General features: G+C 44.9%; 1 protein-coding gene across 1 annotated transcript in view; it reads left to right on the top strand.

Moving 5' to 3' along the window:
• The first annotated feature begins 713 nt into the window (after positions 1–713).
• Positions 714–25543, top strand: part of ABR (ABR activator of RhoGEF and GTPase) — an 85423-nt gene continuing 60593 nt past the window's right edge. The window contains exons 1-2 of the mRNA XM_070735454.1: positions 714–774; positions 23116–23318. Of these exons, the coding sequence (XP_070591555.1) occupies positions 714–774; positions 23116–23318 (264 nt within the window). The remainder of the gene's footprint in view (positions 775–23115; positions 23319–25543) is intronic.

Here is a 25543-nt window from a genome sequence, read left to right as displayed (position 1 = left end):
GAGATTAAAGACCTGGAAGGAAAGGAAAGAAGGAAGGAAGGAAGGAATGGAAAGGAAAGGAAAGGAAGGAAGGAAAGAAAGAAAGAAAGAAAGAAAGAAAGAAAGAAAATAAATAAATAAATAAATAAATAAATAAATCTCGGGGGGGGGGAAATAAGACCCCCTTTTTCCCTCCTGATCCAATTAAAAAACGCCCCTCGCCTTTGGAAAAAACAAAAAATAAAACCCAGAAGGGGGTGGGTGGGGGAGAGCGGGAGACCCTTCCCCATTGCTTTGGGGCATCCCTTCCTTCGCCCCCTCCTCCCTGGGCAACCCCACTCTCTGCTCCCCCTCCCCACCCGTCTTCAGGGGCTTCCCTCCCTTCTCTCCCCCTGGCCTCCCACGGGTGTGTGTTCACACTCAGACACACACACACAAACACACTGCCTGGCAAGGGCTGGGCACTTCTTCTCCACGCCAGCCGTGGATTTTAAAAAAACAACCACCAGTACCCACCTTTCTCTGCCTGCCTGGATCCCCCCCCTACCGCCACCCCCACTGCTGCTTCCCCGGCCTCCCCACCACCCCCTCCTACAATTACCCCCTCTCCCCCCCCTCGTTGCCCCCTCCCCTTCTCCTCCCTCTCCCACCCCACCTTCTTTTGTTATTACGCGATGATGCTCCGGGTTTACAAGCACCTCCTGTGACAGCTCCTTCCTCGGTGCTTTTTGGGGATGGAGCCCTTGAGCCAGCACGGCCTTCCTCGCCTCTCCTGGATCGACACCCTCTACGGCAGTAGGTCCTTTGGGTCTGGGGTCTTGGCTGCTGGGGGGGGGGTGTAGAGGGGAGGAGGAAGAGGGGAAAACCTGGGGCGCAAGTGACGGTTTTTGCCTGCCCGGAATGGTGCCAAGCTTGAGAGAGAGACAGACAGAAACCCAACTGGGTGTCGCTACTCTTCAGAGAAGGAGGGTTGAGTTTTCTTTATGGGAGGGGGCTGCAACGTTGCCCCCCTTTCCTTCCTTCTTCTGCCTTTCTGCTTCTTCATTTGGCCCTTTTTTGGGGTGGGGGGGGTCCCCCGTAAGGAACCCAACCACAAATTTCCGCCTTGGGGAGAGATGTATCCATGGCTCTGTCAGAGATGATGGATACCAGGGTTGGGTTTTATTTGGGGGGGGGCTGCAATGTTGCCCCCCTTCGCTTCCGTCCTCTGCCTCTCTGCTTCTCCATTCGGCCCTTTTTTTGGGGTGGGGGGTCCCCGTAAGGAACCCAACCACAAATTTCCACTTCGGAGAGAGACACATATTGGTGGTTCTGCCAGAGATGATTGGAACCAGGGTTGAGTTTTATTTTTTAGGGAGTGGGAGACACAAAATTGCACCCCTTTCCTTCCTTCCCTTCTCTACCTCTCCATTCCCTATTTTTGTGTGTGTGTTTGTGGAGGGTCCCACAAAAAATCCAGCCACTGTTTTTCACTTCGGAGAGAAACGTAGCAATTGCTCTGCCCAGGCGCCAGAGACGGTGGGGAACCAGGGTTGAGTTTTATTTATTTTTGGGAGGGGACACAGAATTGCACTCCTTTCCTTCCTTCCCCTCTCTACCTCTCCATCCCCTGTTTTTTAGGGTGTGGGGTGTAGGGGTCCCACAAAATATCCAGCCACGGATTCCCACTTCTGAGCGATGGAGCAGTTGCTTTGCCCAGGCGGTAGAGATGGTGGGAATTGGAACCTGGATTTAGTTTTATTTTTTTTGGGGGGGGGGGCTGACATTGTACTCCCTGCCCTGTTTTTACACCTCTTTATCAGGCCCCTTTTGGGGTGGTGGGGGTCCCCACCAAGAAGCCAGCCACGGATTTCTGCTTCGGAGAAAGAAATGAGACACGGTTATATAAACCTCCACGCTGGTGGCTTAGCTAATAGAGCAGAGATTTGGGGACGGGGGTGGGGTGTCAAGGAAGAAGGGGGGGGGCTTCTTTGGATACCTCTCCCAAATGTTTTCCTCTTCTTCTCGCCCCCCTGGAATCGAGGGAGGGGGGCACCCTCTAAAAATGCAGCTCGGTTTGTTGACAACAGCTGGAATTATCTGGAACTTTTTTTGGGGGGGCAGCGTGGCAGGAGGGGAGGACCCCATTTTTTCTCATTGACCCCCCATTCATTTCCAGCCAGAAACTGGGGGTTCTCTTGACCCCCCCCTCCAATTTTTTTCCCTGCATACAATCAACAGGAGTCTGGGTATCTTGTTTAAAAAAACACACAATTGATGAAAAAGGCTGGACTGCAGCTCCCTTTTGGTAAATTGTGTTTTAATAGATTGTGGTTGTCGAAACAGAGGAGGGGGCGACCACAGAGACCCCCCCTCCCCTCCTTCCACAGGCCTCCCCCTCCCCTGTCTCTGTTTTCCCCTGAGGATTGGGGTGGGGGGCTTGCCTTCAAAGACCACCCAGGACCAACCTCCTATCGTGGGAAACCAAATTCTGGAGTGAGACGTGATGGATGACCATCATTAACCCTATTTATCGGGAACCCTTTATTTAATTGATTTAATTAATCCCCACGGGGGCGATTCCTGCAAGGGTTGTTTAGCTGGCTTGGCAGAAAACCCCCATGGCCTGATTTCACCCCATCGTTGGACAGGTGTGTGGTTGTGGAGAAATGACACAATTATATATTATGCCCATTTCACAGACGAGAAAACCGAGGTGGGAAAAAAACATCTGGTAAAGGCGACATTGTGTGTATGTGTGATTTTTTGGGGGGGAATCCAAGATGGCATCTTTCTCCAAACTAACCCCTTCTTCAGGCTCCCTTACTCACATCCACACACAAACACACACACATACACACTCCCCTGCAGTGGAATATTGTGGGTTTTTGTGTGGCTTTTTTCCTAGTGTTGGATTGTGGGTTTGCTGGTGTCGATTGAATTGGGCTTGCAGGGAGATCAGAAACAGGCATTGTCTCTCTCTTGGGATAAAGATTTGGATGACAAAATTGAACGGGTCCAAAGACGAGCTACAAGAATGGTAGAAGGTCTTAAGCATAAAACGTATCAGGAAAGACTTCATGAACTCCATCTGTAGAGTCTGGAGGACAGAAGGAAAAGGGGGGACACGATCGAAACATTTAAATCATTTGGCGGGCCCCAGGGGAAGAGCCTTCTCTGTGGCGGCCCCGGCCCTCTGGAATCAACTCCCCCCAGAGATTAGAACAGCCCCCACCCTCCTTGTCTTTCACAAATTACTCAAGACCCACCTTTGTCGCCAGGCATGGGGGAGTTAGGATATTCCTTCCCCTAGACCATTACAAGTTATGTATGGTATGTTTGTGTGTATGTTTGGTTTTTATAATTAGGGTTTTTAGTTGTTTTATTAAATTGGATTGTTACATGTTGTTTTTTATCATTGTTGTTAGCCGTTGTTGTGAGTCTGCAGAGAGGGGCAGCATACAAATCCAATAAATAAATAAATAAATAAATAAAAAATAAATATGTCAAAGGGTTCAATAAGGTTCAAGAGGGAAGTGTTTTTAATAGGAAAGTGAACACAAGAACAAGGGGGCACAATCTGAGGTGAGTTGGGGGAAAGATCAGAAGCAACATAAGAAAATATTATTTTACTGAAAGAGTAGTAGATGCTTGGAACAAACTTCCAGCAGACGTGGTTGCTAAATCCACAGTAACTGAATTTAAACGTGACTGGGATAAACATATATCCATTGTAAGATGAAATACAGGAAACAGTATAAGGGCAGACTAGATGGACTATGAGGTCTTTTTCTGCCGTCAGTCTTCTATGTTTCTATGTTTCTATGCCAGGGTGCCTCTGAGCATATGTAGAATAACAAAAGTTGGAAAGTACATAGAAACATAGAAGATTTTTGAGAAGCTTAAAGACTTCTTGCCGTATTGATTGGCTGCAGTTGTTAATTGTTAAGTGAATCTGGCTTTTTTCCATTGATTTTGAAATGGGAGAATTCAGCACGGGACAATTCAACAAATCCAAAAGTTAAATTAATTTCAATGCCTAATAATAATAATAATAATAATAATAATAATAATAATAAGTACCCCACTGATGGGTACATCACGCAGTCCTAGGGGCTTGGGAAGCGCCCAACTGGTGATGAAATACGAAATCCAGCATAGTGATCTCGTTTGCTGTGTTGTACTGACATAATAATAATAATAATAATAATAATAATAATAATAATAATAATAATGAGGAGGAGGAGGAGGGGAAGGAGGAGGAGATCAATCCAGAAATAAAAATAAATTTCAATGAAAATGTGATCTCCAAAAATTAAAATACAGCTCCAGTGCTAGTCCTTGCCTGAAAGCCACCAATGGAGGCCAAAATTTCTGTCGCTGAGCGAGACATTTGTAGAGCGACTTTTCTCCTGTTTTACAACCTTTCTTGCCACGGTTATTAAGTGGATCACTGCAATTGTTAAGTTAGTCACACAATTTCTTAAGCGCATCTGGCTTCCACATGGACTTGTCAGGAAGTAAAAAAAGGGGATCGCGTGACCCCGGGACGCTGCAATCGTCGTAAGTATGAGTCCGTTGCCAAGCGCCCGGGGACGGTGCAACACTCGTGTGAACAACAGTCCTAAGTCATTCGGTTTCCATGCCGTTCTAGGGTCGTTAATTGAACTGTTGTAGGTCAAGGACTGCCCGCCCTCACAATAATAAGTGACTTTCTTTTTCCGAATTTTGGTGAGCATGGGATGCATTAAGTTGACATTCTCAAAGCCTGACAGCATTGAACATTGCATTGAGCGGATGGAAGACCACCAGGAAATCTTTGGAGCGTAGACAAATTGGCAGATTAAAATTTACACACACAAACACGATCCAATATGGAAAATTTTATATTTATATTTATATGTTTTTATGTCTTTATATTATTTTTAAATTTTTGTAGTATGTTTATATTATTTTTATATTGTTTTTATATTATTTTTACATTTTTATATTTTACATTTTTACATTTTCACATTTTCACAAATTTTTACACTTTTACATTTTTATATTTATTATTAATATTCATATTAATTTATTAATTTATTAAACTTTTATGCCACCCACTCCCAAAGAACTCTGGGCAGCTTTTATATTTTTATATATTTTTATATGTTTTTATATATATTCCTAGATAGGTCTCACGGAGGCTTCTCCCTGCCTTTTCCGGCCCTGTTTCCACCCAGGAGATTCCTAGAGTGCCCCCCTGGATGCTTCTCCCCGCCTTTTCCAGCCCGGTTTCCTCCCAGGAGATTCCTAGAGAGGCCCCACGGAGTGTTCTCCCCACCTTTTCCGGCCCTGTTTCCTCCCAGGAGGTTCCTAGAGAGGCCCCAGGGAGGCTTATCCCTGCCTTTTCAACCCTGTTTCCTCCAAGGAGATTCCTAGGGAGGCCCCACGGAGGCTTCTCCCCGCCTTTTCCGGTTACAGTTTCGGAGGCTCGGGTTTTGTAAGTGGAAACTGGTTCTTGAGAAGAGGCCCAGTTCTTATCTAGAAAAGTTCGTAGGTAGAGGCGTTTGTAGGTAGAGGTACCACTATATATATATATATTTATCAGAGGTTTGTATATTTTGGGCGAAAATATTTGGCGGTTGAGTCTCGACAGGAAGTAATAAAGCTTTAAAATTGGGTGGCCCTTTGGCGGCACTTTGAATCCGACTGTCGAAGGGAACCTCAGAGGTCATATAGGCCAACTCCGCTCATTCCAAATGATTTTTAATGCTGAGGAAATTTCTTCTAATCTTTGGTCTAAATAAAGGGTTTTTTTCTAACGTGGTCAGCAAGAATAGGGAATTCTGGGAATCGAAGTCCAACCATCTTAAAGTAGTCCTCGACTTACGACCGTTCATTCAGTGACCGTTCAGTGTTACAACAACGCTGAAAAGAATGCACTTGGGGCTCATTTTTTGCACTTATTGGACATTTGGCCGCCGATTCACATTTACGACGGGGGCAGTTTTCCCGGGAATCACGTGAGACCACCTGACAAGCAAGTGTCCATGAGGGAAAAGCCCGATTCACTTAATGATTGTCTTCCTATCTTCACCACTGGAGGGATTGACCTCAGCCACAAGAAAAGTCGTATAAATGGGGCAAGTCCGAGGACCCCTATAGTCAAGCCCTGCCCTTTTGTGTGTGTCTGTGTGTGTGATTTGAACTTTTTGTGTGTGTGCGCCACCTGAGGTGTGTCTTTTTATTTATTTTATTTATTTATTCATTTGTCCAATACACAAATACATGGGAAGAGAATAGACATGAAATAATATATAGAGAGATAAATGTAAAAATAGAGGAGAAGATATATGAAAGGAAGAAAATATATATGATATATGAGATAAAGGAAAGACAATTGGACAGGGGATTAAAGGCACACTAGTGCACTTATGGACGCCCCTTACTGGCCTCTTAGGAACCTGGAGAGGTCAATCGTGGAGAGTCTAAGGGAGAAATGTTGGGGGTTAGGGGTTGACACTATGGAGTCCGGTAATGAGTTCCACGCTTCGATAACTCGATTGTTGAAATCATATTTTTTACAGTCAAGTTTGGAGCGGTTTGTATTAAGTTTGATACCCTTTTGCAAAACAATTTATTTTGCGAAACTCGGGTTGTGCAGCTCAGGTTAGCCCCCAAAATAAGTAAGTAGTTAATTTAATTTAATTTTTAATATTTATTTATTTATTATTAAATAAATAAAAATTAAACATTAAATTAACTATATTATTATTATTATTATTATTATTATTATTATTATTATTATTATTATTATTAATTAGATTTGTATGCCGCCTCTCTCCGCAGACCCGGGGCAGCTCACAACAACAATAAAACAGTGTACAAAGAACAAATCTAATATTTAAAAAATATCTAAAAACCCATTATTTTAAAAAAACATACAACACAAGCATAGCATACATAAAACTACAGTATATAGGCCTGGGGGGAGATGTCTCAATTCCCCCATGCCTGATGGCAGAGGTGGATTTTAAGGAGTTTCCGAAAGGCAAGGAGGGTGGGGGCAATCCTAATCTCCTGGGGGGAGCTGGTTCCAGAGGGTCGGGGCCGCCACAGAGAAGGCTCTTTCCCTGGGTCCTGCCAGACGGCATTGTTTCGTTGACGGGACCCAGAGAAGGCCAACTCTGTGGAACCTAACCGGTCGCTGGGATTCGTGCGGTCCCTGAGATATTCTGGTCCGAATTAGTTAGTTAGTTAGTTAGTTAGTTAGTTAGTAATTAGATTTCTATGCCACCTTTTTTGAGGCGAGAATTTAATTTTTAGTTTAATTTTTAATTTAATTTAATTTATTGGATTTATAAGGCGCCCAGCTCCTTGCAGACTCTGCAAATCTTTGCAACAACAACTGACAACAACAACAACAACAAAAAAGATTTGTCCTGGAACTAATGGGCAGTGTGTGTGTGTGTGTATTTTGGGGAAGGGTCGGCAATATTAACCACCCAGAATTCTCACCCCTCCTCGTCACCATCTGTCTGTTACATAAAAGAATAATTCAAGAGTGTTTTCTTTTTTTAAAAAAAGAAAAGACGGAACAGATGGCGGCTAAAATAAGGAACAATTCCTTGAAATGAGCTACTAAATATAAGGGTGGATTCCTGGCATGAAAGGAACAGGTGGCTGCTCCTGATGGGACAGGTGGTACTTGAGGGGATGGCAGGGCCCAGTTGGTGGTGGGGAGTTGAATATTTAAAAAAAAAAAGCTGCGTCAGGATTCGATCTCGCGCCTCCCCTCCCCAATCTGCCTTGCCAGAAGGCTTTGTGCTGAGTATTGAATCCAAAAGTTGACGTTGCTCCAGAAATCTATTTTGCAGAGGGGGGGAGGATGATGATACTCGGCTCCCCATACCGGAGCGTTTCGGGGTCCCAGAGGGGGGAGAGAAGCGGGAAGCTGCTCTGTGACGTGTGTGGGGAGTCCTTGCAGGGGTGGTGGGGGCTCTGAGCGATGGGGGTTTGCTCAGAGCGGAGGGTTTGCTGCCTGAGGCCTGCGTGGGAATTGCCCTCTGAGCATCACTGATGGTGTTACCTTGTGGGGCCATGAAACGTCTGAAAGGAAACGCAACCCAAGTTCAGGGAATACCAAGGACCCCACTGTCCTTCTCCTCTTCCTCCTCTTCTTCCTCTTCCTCCTCTTTCTCTTCCTACTTCTACTCTTCCTCCTCCTCTTCTTCTTCCTCCTGCTCCTCCTATTCCTCCTGCTCCTTTTCTTCCTCTTCCTCTTCTTCCTCTTCCTCCTCTTTCTCTTCCTCCTGCTCCTCTTCCTCCTCCTCTTCTTCTTCCTCCTGCTCCTCCTATTCCTCCTGCTCCTTTTCTTCCTTTTCTTCCTCTTCCTCCTCTTTCTCTTCCTCCTGCTCCTCTTCCTCCTCTTCTTCTTCCTCCTGCTCCTCCTATTCCTCCTGCTCCTCTTCCTCTTCTTCCTCTTCCTCCTCTTCTTCTTCCTCCTGCTCCTCCTATTCCTCCTGCTCCTTTTCTTCCTCTTCCTCTTCTTCCTCTTCCTCCTCTTCTTCCTCCTGCTCCTCCTATTCCTCCTGCTCCTTTTCTTCCTTTTCTTCCTCTTCCTCCTCTTTCTCTTCCTCCTGCTCCTCTTCCTCCTCTTCTTCTTCCTCCTGCTCCTCCTATTCCTCCTGCTCCTTTTCTTCCTCTTCCTCTTCTTCCTCTTCCTCCTCTTCTTCCTCCTCCTGCTCCTCCTATTCCTCCTGCTCCTTTTCTTCCTCTTCTTCTTCTTCCTCTTCCTCCTCTTCTTCTTCCTCCTGCTCCTCCTATTCCTCCTGCTCCTTTTCTTCCTTTTCTTCCTCTTCCTCCTCTTTCTCTTCCTCCTGCTCCTCTTCCTCCTCTTCTTCTTCCTCCTGCTCCTCCTATTCCTCCTGCTCCTTTTCTTCCTCTTCCTCCTGCTCTTCTTCCTCCTCTTCTTCTTCCTCCTGCTCCTCCTGCTCCTCCTCCTCCTTATTTTCCTCTTCCTCTTCCTCCTCCTCTTTCTCTTCCTCCTCCTCTTTCTCTTCCTCCTCCTCTTTCTCTTCCTCCTGCTCCTCTTCCTCTTCCTCCTCCTCCTTTTCTTCCTCTTCCTCCTGCTCCTTCTCTTTCTCTTCCTCTTCCTCCTGCTCCTCTTCCTCCTCCTCTTCTTTTTCCTCCTCTTCTTTTTCCTCCTCTTCCTCCTCTTCCTCTTCCTTTTTCTCCTCTTCCTCCTCCTCCTCTTCCACTTCCTCCTCTTTTTTCCTCCTCTTCCTCCTCTTTCTCTTCCTCCTCTTCCTCCTCCTCCTCTCCAAAAACCCTTCTCCCTTTAAACACTGATGAGGTTATCTAGTTGGGTCATGAAATGTTTGCAAGAAAACAGAACCAAGTTTAGAGAGCATCAAAGACTCCATAGTTCTCGCCCTCCTCCTCCTCCTCCTCCTCCTCCCCCTCCTCCTCCTCCTCCTCCTCCTCCCCCTCCTCCTCCTCCTCCTCCTCGCCACAAACCCCCCTCTACTTTCTAACACTGATGATGCTACTGATCAAGGAGAGAAGCAACTTAGAATCAAGGAGAAATTTCCTGACAGTCAGAACAATTAATCCGTGGAACTCCTCGCCTCCAGAAGTTGTGAATGCCCCAACACTGGAAGTCTTTAAGCAGATGTTGGATAACCATCTGTCTGAAGTAGTGTAGGGTCTCCTGCCTAAGCAGGGGGTTGGACTAGAAGACCTCCAAGGTCCCTTCCAACTCTGTTATTCTATTCTATTCTATTCTGCATTCTATCCTATCGAAGGAAGGAAGGTTATTCTTGAGTTTATTGTAATAGGGAGGAAGGGAGGGGGGAAGGAAGGAAGGAAGGAAGGAAAAACTAATCAAGGTGCAAAACAACCTAATAATTAAGGAGAAACTTCCTGACAGAACAATTAATCTGTGCAACTACTTGCCTCCAGAAGTTGTGAATGTTTTTAAGAGGATGTTGGATTACCTTTTGTCTGAAGTGGTGTAGGGATTCCCACCTAAACAAGGGGTTGGACTAGAAGACTTCCAAGGTCCCTTCCAACTCTGTTGTTGTTGTTGTTGCTGTTTTTGTTGTTGTTGTTGTTGTTGTTCTTATTATTATTATTATTATTATTATTATTATTATTATTAAAGTTTGCTCCTATTTGGAGTCTTCCCATCTTTAAGAATCATTTAATTAGCCTGTCCACCAAGTTGAGTTCCGCTTCTCCGACTTTACACCTCGGAGAAAAGCAATCTGGCAAGAGGGCCAGGGTCTCCTTTGGAGGTTAGGGGACAGTGAGAAATCAGGAGCCCCACGCATGAGTTTAAGGGTGCCAGCGTCCACGCTGGGCCCTGGCATACCCTTGGCCTTTCCACAGAACGGCGATGCCCACGTCTCAAGTGCCACGCTGCCTTCTGGCCTGGCTGGCACGTTGTGTAATTGCCAACTCCGTGTGTTAGTATTCTGCACAGGACTGGGCTGTGCGAATGCCAATTTGGCTGCAGAGAAGCAGGAAGGGGAATTCTTATTTTTTCAAATTTATTTTATTTATTCATTCATTGTTTATGCCGCTTGGCTCCCCTTGCAAAGCGACTTTGGGCGGCCTACGAGTTCTAAGTTACCTTTACTAGATAAGTGGTCAAAGCAGTGGAAACTGCAGTTTAATGTTTCCAAATGTAAAATAATGCACTTGGGGAAAAGGAATCCTCAATCTGAGTATTGCATTGGCAGTTCTGTGTTAGCAAAAACTTCAGAAGAGAAGGATTTAGGGGTCGTGATTTCTGACAGTCTCAAAATGGGTGAACAGTGTGCTCGGATGGTAGGAAAAGCAAGTAGAATGCTTGGCTGCATAGCTAGAGGTATCACAAGCAGGAAGAGGGAGATTGTGATCCCGCTATATAGAGCGCTGGTGAGACCCCATTTGGAATAATACTGTGTCCAGTTCTGGAGACCTCACCTATAAAAAGATACAGATCAAATTGAACGGGTCCAAAGACGGGCTACAAGAATGGTGGAAGGGCTTAAGCATAAAACGTATCAGGAAAGACTTAATTAACTCAGTCTGTTGAGTCTGGAGGACAGAAGGAAAAGGGGGGACATGATCGAAACGTTTAAATATGTCAAAGGGTTAAATAAGGTTCAGAAGGGAAGTGTTTTCAATAGGAAAGTGAACACCAGAACAAGGGGACACAATCTGGAGTTAATTGGGGGAAAGATCAGAAGACAAGTGAGAAAATATTATTTGTCTGAAAGAGGAGTAGATGCTTGGAACAAACGTCCAGTAGACGTAGTTGGTAAATCCACAGTAACTGAATTTATACATGCCTGGGATAAACATAGAAACATAGAAGATTGACGGGAGAAAAAGACCCCATGGTTCATCTAGTTGGCCCATATACTTTTTCTTGTATTTTATCTTAGGATGGATATATGTTTATAGATCTATCCACAGATAAAATACAGGAAATAGTATAAGGGCAGACTAGATGGATCAGGGGGTCTTTTTCTGCCGTCAATCATCTTCTATGTTTCTATGAACCATGGTATGGGTAATCCTTGATTTACAACAGTTCATTTAGTGACGAGTTACAGCCATTTTTCATGCTTAATGACTAATGGCTCCTTCCCCGTGATTTATGTTCATGTTCTGGGCAATAGACTTGTATTTATGATGGTCGCAGTCAATGGCAAAGCCGGATTCACCTTAACAGCCATGTCGTTGACTTAACAACCCCAGCGGCTCACTTAGCAACGGCAGCCAAGGGAGCTTGTAATAGCAGGCAAAGCTTGCTTAATGTCCGCCTCGCTTAGTGACGGGGATTTTGTGGCCTCCCGTGCGATCCTAGATGGAGGACAAAACTCTATTATGGATAGGAAGGGAATGAATGAATGAATGTGGGTTGTGTTGGGAAATAACTCCGTGGAGAAAGATGTGGAGAGGGTGGGTGAGTGGGTGGAGTTGATGAGTAAGGGAGTGGGAGGGAAAGACAAGGGGGCAGCAAAGAGGAGGAAAGGGTTCATGTCAACTGCTTTGGGTTGGTTTCCTTCCTTCCTTCCTTCCTTCCTTCCTTCCTTCCTTCCTTCCTTCCTTCCTTCCTTCCTTCCTTCATTTTTCTTCCAGGTCTTTAATCTCTTGGGTTTCACTTTCTTTCTTTCTTTCTTTCTTTCTTTCTTTTCTTTCTTCTTTCTTTCTTCTTTCTTTCTTTCCTTCTTTCTACTTTTTTACTTTCTTTCCTTCCTTCCTCTTTTCCTTTCCTTTCCTTCTTCTTTCCATTCCCGTCCCTTCCCGTTCTTTAATCTCTTGGGTTTCTCCTTTCTTTCTTTCTTTCTTTCTTTCTTTCTTTCTTTCTCTCTCTCTCTCTCTCTTTCTTTCTTTCTCCCTCCCTCTTTCCTTTTTAATGTCTTGGGTTTCTTTCTTTCTTTCTTTCTTTCTTTCTTTCTTTCTTTCTTTCTTTCACTGTCTCTCTCTCTCTCTCTCTCTCTCTTTCTCCCTCCCTGGAAACAGGTTTAGGTAAAAGCTACAGTGGTTAGGATGCGGTATTGTAGGCTAAACAGTATTGTATCGATCCTGATCAGCTCCAGGTTGACTCAGCCTCCCATCCTTCCAAGGGGGGGTCAAATGAGGACTCGGATTGTTGGGGACAAGAGGCTGACTCTCTGTAAACCACTGCAAAAGCACTATGAAGTCTAAGTGCTATGCTTCCTTCCTTTCCTTCTTTCTCTCCTTTTCTCTCCCCTCTGTCTCTCCTTCTTCCCTTCCTTCTTTCTTTCCCTCCCTTTTTTCCTTCCTCCCTCCCTCCCTTCTTTCCCTCCCTCCCTTCCTTCTTTTCTTTCTTTCTTTCCCTCCCTCCCTTATTTGTTTCCCTCCCTCCCTCTTTCCCTCCCTCTTCCCTTCCTTTTATTCTTTCTTTCCTTCCCTCCCTCCTTTCCTTCTTTCCTTCCTTCCCTCCCTCCCTCCCTTATTTGTTTCCCTCCCTCCCTTCCTTCTATTCTTTCTTTCCCTCCCTCCTTCCCTTCCTTCCTTCCTTCCCTCCCTCCCTCCTTTATTTGTTTCCCTCCCTCCCTTCTTCCCTTCCTTCCTTCCTCTCCCAGAATTCCCCAGCCTGCATGCTTGACAATGGGTGAAGTTTATTGATTGATTTGAACATATATAAGCCAACCAACTTCCATGGACTCTGTTAGCAACCAGCTGGCAGGGGAATTTTGAGATTTCACGCCCGTGTTTCTTAAAAGTTGCCAAAGCCCTACGCTTCCCACTGTGCAGTGTCCATGCCATCTCCGGGCATCTCCTGCTGTCTTTTGGGGGGGCTGACTATTTTGCCTGCCTTTAAATTGCAGGGGGGGGGGGAATGGGGTTCGTTGGTTAGGCTCCCCAAGGCATCAGGGGCAGGTGGTCCTCAACTTACGGCCACAATGGAACCCAAAATTTTAATTGCATCAGCGACACAATTATTCAATTACCGTATTTTTCGGAGTATGAGACGCACCTTAGATTTTGGGGAGGAAAATAGAGAAAAGAATCTGCTTCCCAGGTATTCATCTGGCTAGTGTCCTTAGTCTGGTCAACTTCAGCACATTATTTTATCCCCTGGTTAGGGCTTAAAAAAAAACTTTATTCGAAGAGAGTAACAATGAAAGAGCTTGCAAGCAGGTAAAAGCTGGGAACATCATTAGCACCTGGTTAGGGCTGGAAAGAAACATTTGGAGCAAGTTAGACCAATGGAGGGGAAAAAACCTGCAAAGACTTAGGGCTTGGAAAACATTCTTCGCAGAGAGTAACAATGAAAGAACCTGCAAGGTAAGAGCCGGGAAGATCGTTAACACCTGGTTAGGGCTGGGAAAAAAAGCTGCCTTCAGAGCATAAGACGCACCCAAATTATATCATCCTCTTTTAAGAAGGAAAAAGGAGCGTCTTATACTCCGAAAAATACAGTGTTTTTACCCCATTTTATGACCTTTCAGGTTGTTGGTTGTTAAATGAATCGCTGCAGTTGCTAAGCGAGTCACAGGGTCATTAAGTGAGCCCGGCTTCTCCCATCGACTTGGCTTGTCCAGGGATCACAAAAGGGGGCTCACTTGACCACCCCCCCTCCCCAGGACCGCTGCAAGGGTCATAAATGTGAGTCAGCTGCCAAAAGGCTGACTTTTGACCACAGGGATGATGATGATGATGATTATTATTATTATTATTATTATTACTATTACTATTATTATTTTATTTTTATTATTATTATTATTATTATTATTATTATTATTATTATTATTATTATTATTTTATTAGTACAGTGATACCTTGTCTTACAAACTTAATTGGTTCCAGGACAAGGTTCTTAAGGTGAAAAGTTTGTAAGACGAAACAATGTTTCCCACAGGAATCAGTGGAAAAGCGATTAATGCGTGCAAGCCCAAAATTCACCCCTTTTGCCAGCCGAAGCACCTGTTTTTGCGCTGCTGGGATTTCCCTGAGGCTCCTCTCCATGGGAAACCCCACCTCCCAACTTCCGTTGACAGCGAAGTGCCCGTTTTTGCACTGCTGGGATTCCCCTGCTGGGATTCCCCTGCAGCATCACAAAAACATGGAAGTCCAGAGGTGGGGTTTCCCATGGAGGGGAGCCTCGGGGGAATCCCAGCAGCACAAAAACTAGCGCTTCGCTGGCAATGGAAGTCCGGAGGCGGGGCATCCCAGCGGCGGCGGTGGGTTTGTAAGGTGAAAATAGTTTGTAAGAAGAGGCAAAAAAATCTTAAACCCCAGGTTTTTATCTCGAAAAGTTTGTATGACGAGGTGTTTGTAAGATGAGGTATCACTGTATTATTATATTTTATTAGTATTATTATTTTATTAGTACGTATTAGTATTATATAGTATATATAGTATATAGTATATATATAGTATATATAGTTAGTAGTATACTATAGTCTTCGGAGAGGGGCGGCATACAAATCCAAATAATAAATAAATAAATAATAAATAAATTATTATTGTTGTTGTTGTTGTTATTATTATTATTATTATTATTTAGATTTACATGCTGCCCCTCTCTGAAGACTCGGAGCGGCTCACAACAGCAATACAAAACACAAATCCAATGATTAAAAAAGCAAAACAGTTAAAACCCTTGATTTAAAAACACTCATACAACCCAAACAAACCATTCATAAAACGGAGTGGTCAATGGGAATCAATTTCCCCATGCCTGGCCACAAAGGTGGGTTTTTAGGAGTTTGCGAAAGGCAAGGAGGGTGGAGGCAGTCCTGCTCTCCGGGGGGAGTTGATTCCAGAGTGTTGGGGCCGCCACAGAAAAGGCTCTTCCCCTGGGTCCCGCCAGACAGCATTGGTCATTAAGGTCATTAAGTGTGAAAAAGGATTTTATCTATAGGGCACTTTTTCCAACGGTGCCCAGAGTCACTAAAACGAATCGTCGTCAGTCGAGACGCACCTGTGCCTACCTTTTTGGCGGGTTAGGAGTTAAACCCCCTTAAACCAAGCACATTTTAGAGTATCAAAATAAGTGGGGAGCAGGCACCATCGTTTGCAGTGGGGTGGGAGCCCCCCCACCCGTCGCTTTTGCCTTCCAAGTGTCCCTCCCCTCCCATGGAGGGCAATTGAGGGTGGGGGGCAGGGTGTGGGGGGGATGTTCAGGCAGACCTGCAAGAATCGACCCCCTGCCACGGGTACCTGGGCTGCTTCCGGCTGCAAGCTGCGTCTCACAGGGGGATGCGAGCGGAGGCAGTTGCCATGGCGATGCCCCAACCCTCCAGCCAATCGCAGGAGGAGGAGGGATGCGTGGGACCGAGAGGGGGAGGATGCAGCTTAGCAGAATGGGGGGGGGGAGATCTTAAAGGGTGGGTGGGGGTCATGACTGATCTTGAGCCGGGAGGAGAGGCTTCTCGTAATCCACCTGGGGGGGTTGGGGAGGAGGAGATTTTAAGGCCAAGGGCATCTTTGTAGGGAGGGGGGGGTGGAGAGGAGGAGGAGGGGCTGTTTAGCCGAGCTTCCCACCCCCGCCCTGGAAGAAGGAGGGGTGTGTGGAGGAGGGTCGTGTTTTGTTCAGGGGGGTCTTTGCCTCTTCTGAAGAGGCCCCGCTGGTGGAGGGGCTGGTTTGGGACTCACGGGGCCTCTGGGGGTCGTGTTGGGGGGGGGGAGTGAGGTGGGCTGGGGTTTATTGATAAATGATTTTATTAACAGGTTTTCAATTGTCTTTTAAACTGGAAGAGGAAGGGAGGAAGGAAAGAAAAAGAGGAAAAGAAGATGGAAGAAGGGAGGGAAAGAAAAAATGGGAAGGGAGAGAGCGAGGAAAGAAAGAAAGAGAGAAAGAAAGAAAGAAGTAAAAAGAAAGGAGAAAAGCTGGAGGAAGAAAGGAAAAATGAGAAGGAAGGAAGGAAAGAAAAAGAGGAAGAGAAGATGGATGAAGGAAAGAAGGAACAGAGAAGGAGATGGGGAAGGAAGGGAAGGAAGGAAGGAAGGAAGGAAAAAAGAAATAGAAGGAAAGGAAGGAAAAAGAGAGAAAAAGATTATTTGTCTTCATTCTTGATTGCAAGGAATGATTAGCAAAATAGATTAAATTTGCTTCCAATGATAACTGAGTCAGCTTTGCTTTCTGGGAAGTCAGAGAATTGAAGTCCACAAGTTTTAAAGTGGCCAAGGTTGGAGACTCCAGATCTAACCTATTTCCTCCTCTGCCCTCTCTTTGATTGACATTGTTCCCCAAGCGATGAGCGATCCTAGCTATTACTCAGCAATACTCAGATTGGGGAAAAGGGATCCTCAATCTGAGTATTGTATTGGCAGTTTTAGCAAATACTTCAAAAGAAAAGGATTTAGGGGTAGTGATTTCTGACAGTCTCAAAATGGGTGAACAGTGCAGTCAGGCGGTAGGGAAAGCAAGTAGGATGCTTGGCTGCATAGCTAGAGGTATCACAAGCAGGAAGAGGGAGATTATGATCTCGCTATACAGAGTGCTGGTGAGACCACATTTGGAATACTGTGTCCAGTTCTGGAGACCTCACCTACAAAAAAGATATGGATCAAATCGAACGGATCCAAACACGGGTGACAAGAATGGTGGAAGGTCTTAAGCATAAAACATATCAGGAAAGACTTCATGGACTCCATCTGTAGAGTCTGGAGGACAGAAGGGAAACGGGGGACACGATCGAAACATTTAAATATGTTAAAGGGTTAAATAAGGTTCAGGAGGGAAGTGTTTTTAATAGGAAAGTGAACACAAGAACAAGGGGACACAATCTGAAGTTAGTTGGGGGAAAGATCAAAAGCAACATGAGAAAATATTATTTTACTGAAAGAGTAGTAGATCCTTGGAACAAACTTCCAGCAGATGTGGTAGATAAATCCACAGTAACTGACTTTAAACATGCCTGGGATAAACATAGATCCATCGTAAGATAAAATACAGAAAATAGTTTAAGGGCAGACTGGATGGACCATGAGGTCTTTTTCTGCCGTCAGTCTTCTATGTTTCTATATTTAGGGGCATGTGTGAAGGCAGGTGGGTTGGACTAGATGACCTACAAGGTCCCTTCGACCTCTGATATAACCTGAAAGCACAACACCGAAGGATGATTCAGACCCACAAGAGCGCCTTAGGCAACCTCATTTGTGGCCTTGCTCTCCTAGAAACATAGAACAGTGATTTTCAACCTTTTTTGAGCCGTGGCACATTTTTTACATTTACAAAATCCTGGGGCACACCACCAACCAAAATGACACCCTAAGACACTCTCCTCTCTTTTTCCATCCTTGTCTCCTTCCCCCTTGTGTGTCTTTATATATATATATATACACACTCTTGAACCATTTCCAAAAACAAGTGAGGGCTGGGTTCTTTCTCTCTCTTATTCTTTGGATGCTTTTTATCATATGCTTTAAATCAAGAGTCACTTCTCTCTCTCTTTTGTTTCTCTCTTTCCTCTCATTCTCTGTCTCAATCATTTTCTCATTTCTCTTTTTTCCTCCCCTTTTTGCTCATTTCTCTCTCTCTCTCTCTCTTGCTTTCTTTCTCTCTCTTTCTTGCTTTGTTTCTCTCTCACTCTTGCCTTCTCTTTCTCTTTTCTTTTTCTCTCTTGCTTTCTTTCTCTCTCTCTCTCACTCTCTTTCTCTCTCAGCAAAAAGTTGCGAGACTGGAACCTGAGCTTCCTTCTTCGCGGCACACCTGACCATGTCTCGCGGCACACTAGTCTGCCACGGCACACTGGTTGAAAAACACTGATATAGAAGACTGACGGCAGAAAAAGACCTCCTGGTCCATCTACAATAGTCTGCCCTTCTACTATTTCTTGTATTTTATCTTAGGATGGATATATGTTTATCCCAGGCATGTTTACATTCAGTTCCTGTGGATTTACCCACCAGGTCTGCTGGAAGTTTGTTCCAAGCATCTACTGCTCTTTCAGTCAAATAATATTTTCTCACGTTGCTTCTGATCTTCCCCCCAACTCACCTCAGATTGTGCCCCCTTGTTCTTGTGTTCGCTTTCCTATTAAAAACACTTCCCTCCTGGACCTTATTTAACCCTTTGACATATTATTTAACCCTTTCCCCCAGCTAACCTCAGATTGTGTCCCCTTGTTTTTGTGTTTCACAATAGGAAAGTGAACACAAGAACAAGGGGACACAATCTGAGGTTGTTATTATTATTAGGCCACCAGGGCAATTAAAAACAGCAACCTTACAAAAATGCGACCGATTAGGTCCCACAGAGTGGGCCTCCTCTGGGTCCCGTCAACTAAACAATGTCGGTTGGCGCGCCCCAGGGGGAGAGCCTTCTCTGTGGCGGCACCGACTCTCTGGAACCAACTCCCCCCGGAGATCAGAACTGCCCCTACTCTTCCTGCCTTCCGTAAACTTCTCAAAACCCACCTTTGCCGTCAGGCATGGAGGAATTGAAACACCTCCCCCTGGGCCCGCTGAATTTATGCATGGTATGCTTGTGTGTGTGTATGTTAGTACTGTATAGGATTTTTTTTAAAAAAACTTTTAGTATTTTAATTAATTGGATTATGTATTGGATTGTTTTTTCACTTGTTGTGAGCCGCCCCGAGTCTTCGGAGAGGGGCGGCATACAAATCCATATAATAAATAAAATAAATAAATAATAAATAAATGAAAGCTTGTAAAAATTGATAATGATGATTTGACCGTGATGTGTAAGGATAATTGGGAGAAAGGATGACCTATGGAAACATGAGAGTCTTCCTTGCTGCATTGTAAAAAGCTTCGGGAAATCCATTAAAAAAAAAATTGGAGCTCAGAGTGACCATCTCTTTGACTCCTTCACAACAACCCTGTGAGGAAGGCTGGGCTCTGGAGGCTTTTTGCCCAAAATGTTATTCCGAGTGGGCAAAACATTTTTCTTCTCACCTCGTGACGATTAGCTATGCTTGCTGCCTTGATTGATTTCAGAACAAGGGAGTGGGGTGGATGGATAGAAAGAAGGAACATAGGCAAAAAAGGAAGGGAAGAGAAAGAAGGAAGGAGAAGGGAGGCGGAGGGAGGAAAGGGAAGGGAGGAAGCAAGGAAAAAGATGAGAATGAAGGAAGGAAAGAGAAAAGGAAGACAAGGAGACAGATGGAGGAAAGAAGGGAGGGAGGAAGGAAAGAAAGAAACAAAGAGGGATGGAAGGAGGAGGAGGAAGGAAAAGGAAGGAGAGAGGGAGGGAAAAGGAAAGGAGGAAGGAAGGAAGGAAAGAAGGAAGATTGGAAGGAAGGAAGAAAAAAGGAAGGGAAGGAAGGAAGGAAAGAAAGAGGGATGGAAGGAGGAGGGGAAAGGAAAAGCAAGGAAGGAGGGAGGGAGGGATGAAAAGGAAAGGAGGAAGGAAGGAAAGAAGGAAAAAAGGTAGGAAGAATAGAAAGAAATGTAGGAGGGAAGGGAATGGAAGGAAGGAAGGAAAGAGGGATGGAAGGAGGAGAAGAAAGGAAGAGGAAGGAAGAAGGGAGGGAGGGATGGAAAGGAGGAAAGAAAGAAGGAAGGAAGAAAGGTAGGAAGAAATGTAGGTAGGAAGGAAAAGGCAAGGAAGGAAGGAAGGAGGGAGGGAAGGGAATGGAAGGAAAGAAAGAAGGAAGGAAGAAAGGTAGGAAGAAATGTAGGTAGGAAGGAAGAGGGAAGGAAGGAAGGAAGGAGGGAAGGGAATGGAAGGAAAGAAGGAAGGAAGGCAAGAGACCAAATATTGATCAGGCGACTTAGGCGATACTGTGAATTGTAAGTCAAGGACTGATCATCAGCCACTTTTTTCAGGGTTGTATCTTCAAACTGTTGCTAAACGAACGGTCGTAAGTCGAGGACTCCCTATCTCTCCTTCCCGAGAAGCAAAATGTGGACTCGACCCACTTCCCTGCCTTTTATTTCCTACAAACACTTTACTTCCAGGCGCTGGTTTCCTTCCCTTTCCGCCCTCCCCAAGGGCTGCGTAGCGATGTGGGGGGCAGCGTGCAGACCCCTACCCCACTTTCCAGGTGGGGAGGAACGAGGGGGGTGGTCTCCGTTTTCGCTTCCCTCCCCCTTCCTCCCCACTGGAATGCCAGGCTTCCTTTCGGAGGCTGACCCAGTTTTGCACTTAGATCGAGTGTGTCGGTGCCAAGAAGGGGGTGGCGGAGTCAAGCGGGCGTGAATAATTGCACGGAAGTGTGTCAGGGGCGGGTGAGGTGGGGTGTGTGGATGGGGGGGAAGGGGAGGGCTTCGAAAGGCAATGCCTTTGGGGGCATTCGACTAAGTCGGCTAAGCAGTGTCGTCTGGCGGGGCCCAGGGGAAGAGCCTTCTCTGTGGCGGCCCCAGCCCTTTGGAATCAACGCCCCCCCAGAGATCAGAACTTTCCCCCACCGTCCTCGACTTTTGCAAGTTGTTGAAAACTCACCCTTGCCACCAGGCATGGGGAAATTGGCATCTCCCCTAGCTATTTTGATTTATGTATGGTTTGATTGGGTTGTGTGATTATTTTATTATAAGGGTTTTTTAGATTGTGTTTTTAAATATTGGATTTGTACATTGTTTATTGTTGTTGTGAGCCACCCAGGGTTTTCGGAGAGGGGCGGCATACAAATCGAACATATTATTATTATTATTAATAATAATAATAATAATAATAATAATAATAATAATAATAATAATTTATTTGATTTGTGTGCTGCCCGCCCCTCTCCGAAGACTCGGGGCAGCTCACAACATAATAAAACAATATTACAATGAAACAAATCCAATACAGTCATACCTCGTCTTACGAACCTAATTGGTTCCAGGGAGAGGTTCGTAAGACGAAACATTGTTTCCCACGGAAACAATGTAAAGTCAATTAATCCGTGCAACCAACAAAAAAAACTCGCAAAAAAACCACTGCCGCCTGGCTGTCACCTTTTAAAACAGCCTGGGGGCTTCTCAGCGACCTCCCGAATGCCGAACTTTTCCCGAACTTCCGGGTTCAGGGTTCAGGAGGTTGCTGGGAAGCCCCCCAGCCCGGCTGTGACCTTTTAAAACAGCCGCGCGGCTTCCCAGCAGCCTCCGAACGCCGAATGCGGAAGTTCGGGTTTGGCGTTCGGCGTTCGGAGACAGCTGGGAAGCCGCGCGGCTGTTTTAAAAGGTCACAGCCGGGCTGGGGGGCTTCCCAACACCCCCCCGAACCCCGAACCCGGAAGTTCGGCAAAAGTTTGGGGTTTGGGAGGTTGCTGGGAAGCCCCCCAGCCCGGCTGTGACCTTTTAAAACAGCCGCGCGGCTTCCCAGCTGTCTCCCGAAGCCGAACGCCAAACCCGAACTTCCGCGTTCGGCGTTCGGAGACAGCTGGGAAGCCGCGCGGCTGTTTTAAAAGGTCACAGCCGGGCTGGGGGGCTTCCCAGCAACCTCCCGAACCGAACCCGGGGTTCAGAAAAATTTTGCCTCTTCTTACGAACTTTTTTCGAGTTACGAACCGGCATTCGGGAGGCTGCTGGGAAGCCCCGCCGCCCGGCTGTCACCTTTTAAAACAGCCGGGGGGCTTCCCAGCAGCCTCCCGAACGCCGGTTCGTAACTCGAAAAAAGTTCGTAAGAAGAGGCAAAATTTTTCTGAACCCCGGGTTCGTATCACGAGTTGTTCGTAAGACGAGGGGTTCGTATCTTGAGGTACCACTGTATTAAGAACATATAAAACCCCATCATTTAAAACCATGCATCACACACATACCAAACATGAAATATAAAAGCCTGGGGGAGGTGTCTCAGTTCCCCTATGCCTGGCAATACAGGTGGGTCTTAAAAAATTTGCGAAAGACAAGGAGGGTGGGGGCAGTTCCAATCTCTGGGGGGAGTTGAATCCAGGGGGGCGGGGCTGCCACAGAGACTAGAACTCTCTGTCGCCTGGTGATTGGCCCAGAGTCACCCAGCTGGCTTTTAGGTTTAATTAAGGTGGAACTAGAACTCTTGTCACCTGGTGATTGGCTCAAAGTCACTCTGCTGGCTTTTATACTTAAGGTGGAACTAGAACTCTGTCACCTGGTGATTGGCTCAAAGTCACCCAGCTGTCTTTTAAGCTTAAGGTGGAACTAGAACTCTGCCCCCTGGTGATTGGCTCAAAGTCACCCAGCTGGCTTTTATACTTAAGGTGGAACTAGAACTCTGTCACCTGGTGAATGGCTCAAAGTCAATTTGAGCCAATCTTTTAAGCTTAAGGTGGAACTATCACTCTTACACCTGGTGATTGGCTCAAAGTCACCCAGCTGTCTTTTAAGTTTAAGGTGGAACTAGAACTCTGTCACCTGGTGATTGATCCAAAGTCACCCAACTTTCTTTTAAGCTTAAGGTGGAACTAGAACTCTCTGTTGCCTGGTGATTGATCCAGAGTCACCCAACTTTCTTTTAAGCATAAGGTGGAACTAGAACTCTCTGTCGCCTGGCGATTGATCCAAAGTCACCCAACTTTCTTTTAAGCTTAAGGTGGAACTAGAACTCTCTGTCGCCTGGTGATTGATCCAAAGTCACCCAGCGATTTTTTAAGCTTAAAGTGGGACTAGAACTCTTTGTCGCCTCTTAATAGACCCAAAGTCATCCAGACGGCTTTTAGGCTTAAGGAGGGACTGGAACTCACGGTCTCCTGGTGACTGGGTGGCTAAATCCCGGGTTCGTCCATCTCCTTGTTCTTCCTCCCAACCAATCCTGGTTCCTTCTTTCTTTCCTTTTCTCAGACTTCAATTACCGCCCAGAGGATTATGATGCGGAGGGCAACGAGGAGGTCAGAGTTCGGCCCGGCAGCTCGGAAACCATGCCCTACATCGACGAGTCACCCACCATGTCCCCCCAACTGGGCGCCCGCAATCCGGACGGCGGCAACGAGGGAGGGACGTCGCAAAGCGTTTCGCCGATCCCGACCGATGGACCGGGCTCCGCGGTGAGTTAAAAACAATTTTATTGATTTTTTTTGAAACAAAAAACAAACACACGCATACAAAAAGTAGCCACATCATAAAATACATAGAAGCAGTTTACGGAAACTTGTGCATTTTGAAATGAAGTTGTTTTTACTTTGCCTTTTCTAGACTGTCCTCTTTTATTTTGTTTGGTTTTTTCATTTCTGTTTTTTTCTCTATCCCATTGTATAATTTTCCCCATACAAATCTAATAAATAAATAAATACGATATACGGTAATAGTTATTTCCCTGTTTATTTTGTAATTCCATCGTCATTTAACTCATTTTTGCACATCCTAGTATCTTTCTGATTACCATTTGTTCTGTTGGTATATTTTCTTTTTTCCCAATTTTGTGCAAAAGCTCAATCTTGTTGCTGGATTATAAGATATAAATTTGCCCTTTTACGATGCCCACTGATAATACCTAGTAAGTATCTTAACCGGTTTTAATTCTACTTCATAATTTAGATTTTTTTTTTTTCTATTTCTTTCACACATTTATGTAATCGATACTGTGAACCTTTTTTTGGACAGCTCAGTCTACAATATGGCAGCTGGTCCTCAACTTACAACAGTTCATTTAGTGACCGTTCGAACTTATGAGGGCAACGGCAAGAATGAATTAACGTTTGTTTTTCTCACTTATGACTTGTTGCGGCATTCACGTCGGTCAAAATTCGGCACGCTTTGCAACAACTCCTCATACTTATGACGGTTGCAGCATCCTGGCGTCGCGTGACCCCCCTTTTGCATTAAAAAATTTGCAACTCACTTAACTGGTCATAAAATGGGGCACAACTTGTTAAACAAACGCCTCACTCAGCAGCATAAATTTTGGAGCTCAATTGTAGACCAGTTTAAATTTGATTTAATTTAAACATTTAAAAAATAATTTAAAACTTTTAATTTAAAAATTTAAAATCAATTTAAATTTTTAATTTAAAATTTAAAATTTAATTTAAAATTTAAAAATCAATTTTAAATTAAAATTTAAATTTAAAAATCAATTTTAAATTAAAAAATTAATTTAAAAAACTTAATTAAAAAAAATAATTTAAAAATTAAAATTAATTAAAAAATTAATTTAAAGATAAAAAAATTCGAGCTCATTTGTGTACTTTAAGCAGTTTTAAAGTTTTAAAGGCTTGGAGAAAAGCAGAGAATGTGGCCTGGGGGGGGGTCTCGTTGTCCTTTGGTGGTCTCAGCCGCATGTAACAAAAACATTTGGCGCACATGTGCGTACACAATGGTGTGCTGATTTCATACAGCAGCTTATTGTGTTCCCGTTATGCTTCCAGCAAGCATTGACAAAGCCAACACAGAACTTTCCATGTTAGTCACTTGTTGTCTCACTTAACAACCAGTGATTCGCTTAATGACCGTGCCAAAAAAAAAGGCAGAATCGGCTGCAATTGTGGCACCTCTGCGTAAAGGCTACACTCGCTTAACAATAGATTTTCTCTCCCAATTTATTTAATTATATTTTATCAGGTAATCCTCAAGCTGCGACCGCAACTGAGGGCCAACATTTATGTCACTAAGTGGGACATTGGTGAAGGGAGTTTTGCCCCCTTTTGCAACCTTTTTTTTTTGCCAACGTTGTTAAGTGAATCATTGATTGGGCTTGACGTACGGTCGCAGAAGCGGATCGCTTGACCTCGGGTCATTGTGACCGTCACTAAACAAGAACCAGTTGCCAAGCATCCCAATATTGATTATGCGACCGTCGGGATGCTCCAGCAGTCATAAGTGTGAAAAGCGGTCCTAAGTCACTGTTTTTTCACTGACGTCATTACGAACTGTCACTAAATGAACCGTTGTAAGTGTGTATATTCCTCCAGAGAGGGGCAGTTGTGGTTGTAAGTTGAGGAGTGTTGTAGATTTGCTACGTGAGAAACAACACTTTTTTTTTTCAAAATAGTTTGTAGTTTACACAGACTTGCTTAATAAATTACCTCGTGGCCTCCCTTACCTTTTCGCAAGAGGAAAGTGGCATAGAAATACAATAAATTAAATTAAATTTATATTTTCTTCACCCAGAAACCTCTCCTTCTCTCCCTCCCTCTCTCTCTCTCCCTCTCTCTTTCTCTCTTTCTCTCTCTCTCTCTTTTCTTTCTCTCTATCTCTCTTTCTCTCTCTCGTTTCTCCTCTCTCGCTCCCTCCCTCTCTCTCCCTTTCTCTTTCTCTCTCTCTCTTTTTCTCT

This window comes from Erythrolamprus reginae, chromosome 1 (genome assembly GCF_031021105.1).
Source record: "Erythrolamprus reginae isolate rEryReg1 chromosome 1, rEryReg1.hap1, whole genome shotgun sequence".
NCBI lineage: Eukaryota > Metazoa > Chordata > Lepidosauria > Squamata > Dipsadidae > Erythrolamprus > Erythrolamprus reginae.
The sequence above is the reverse complement of the archived record's forward strand: the minus strand, read 5'-3'. Positions and strand labels throughout refer to the sequence as shown.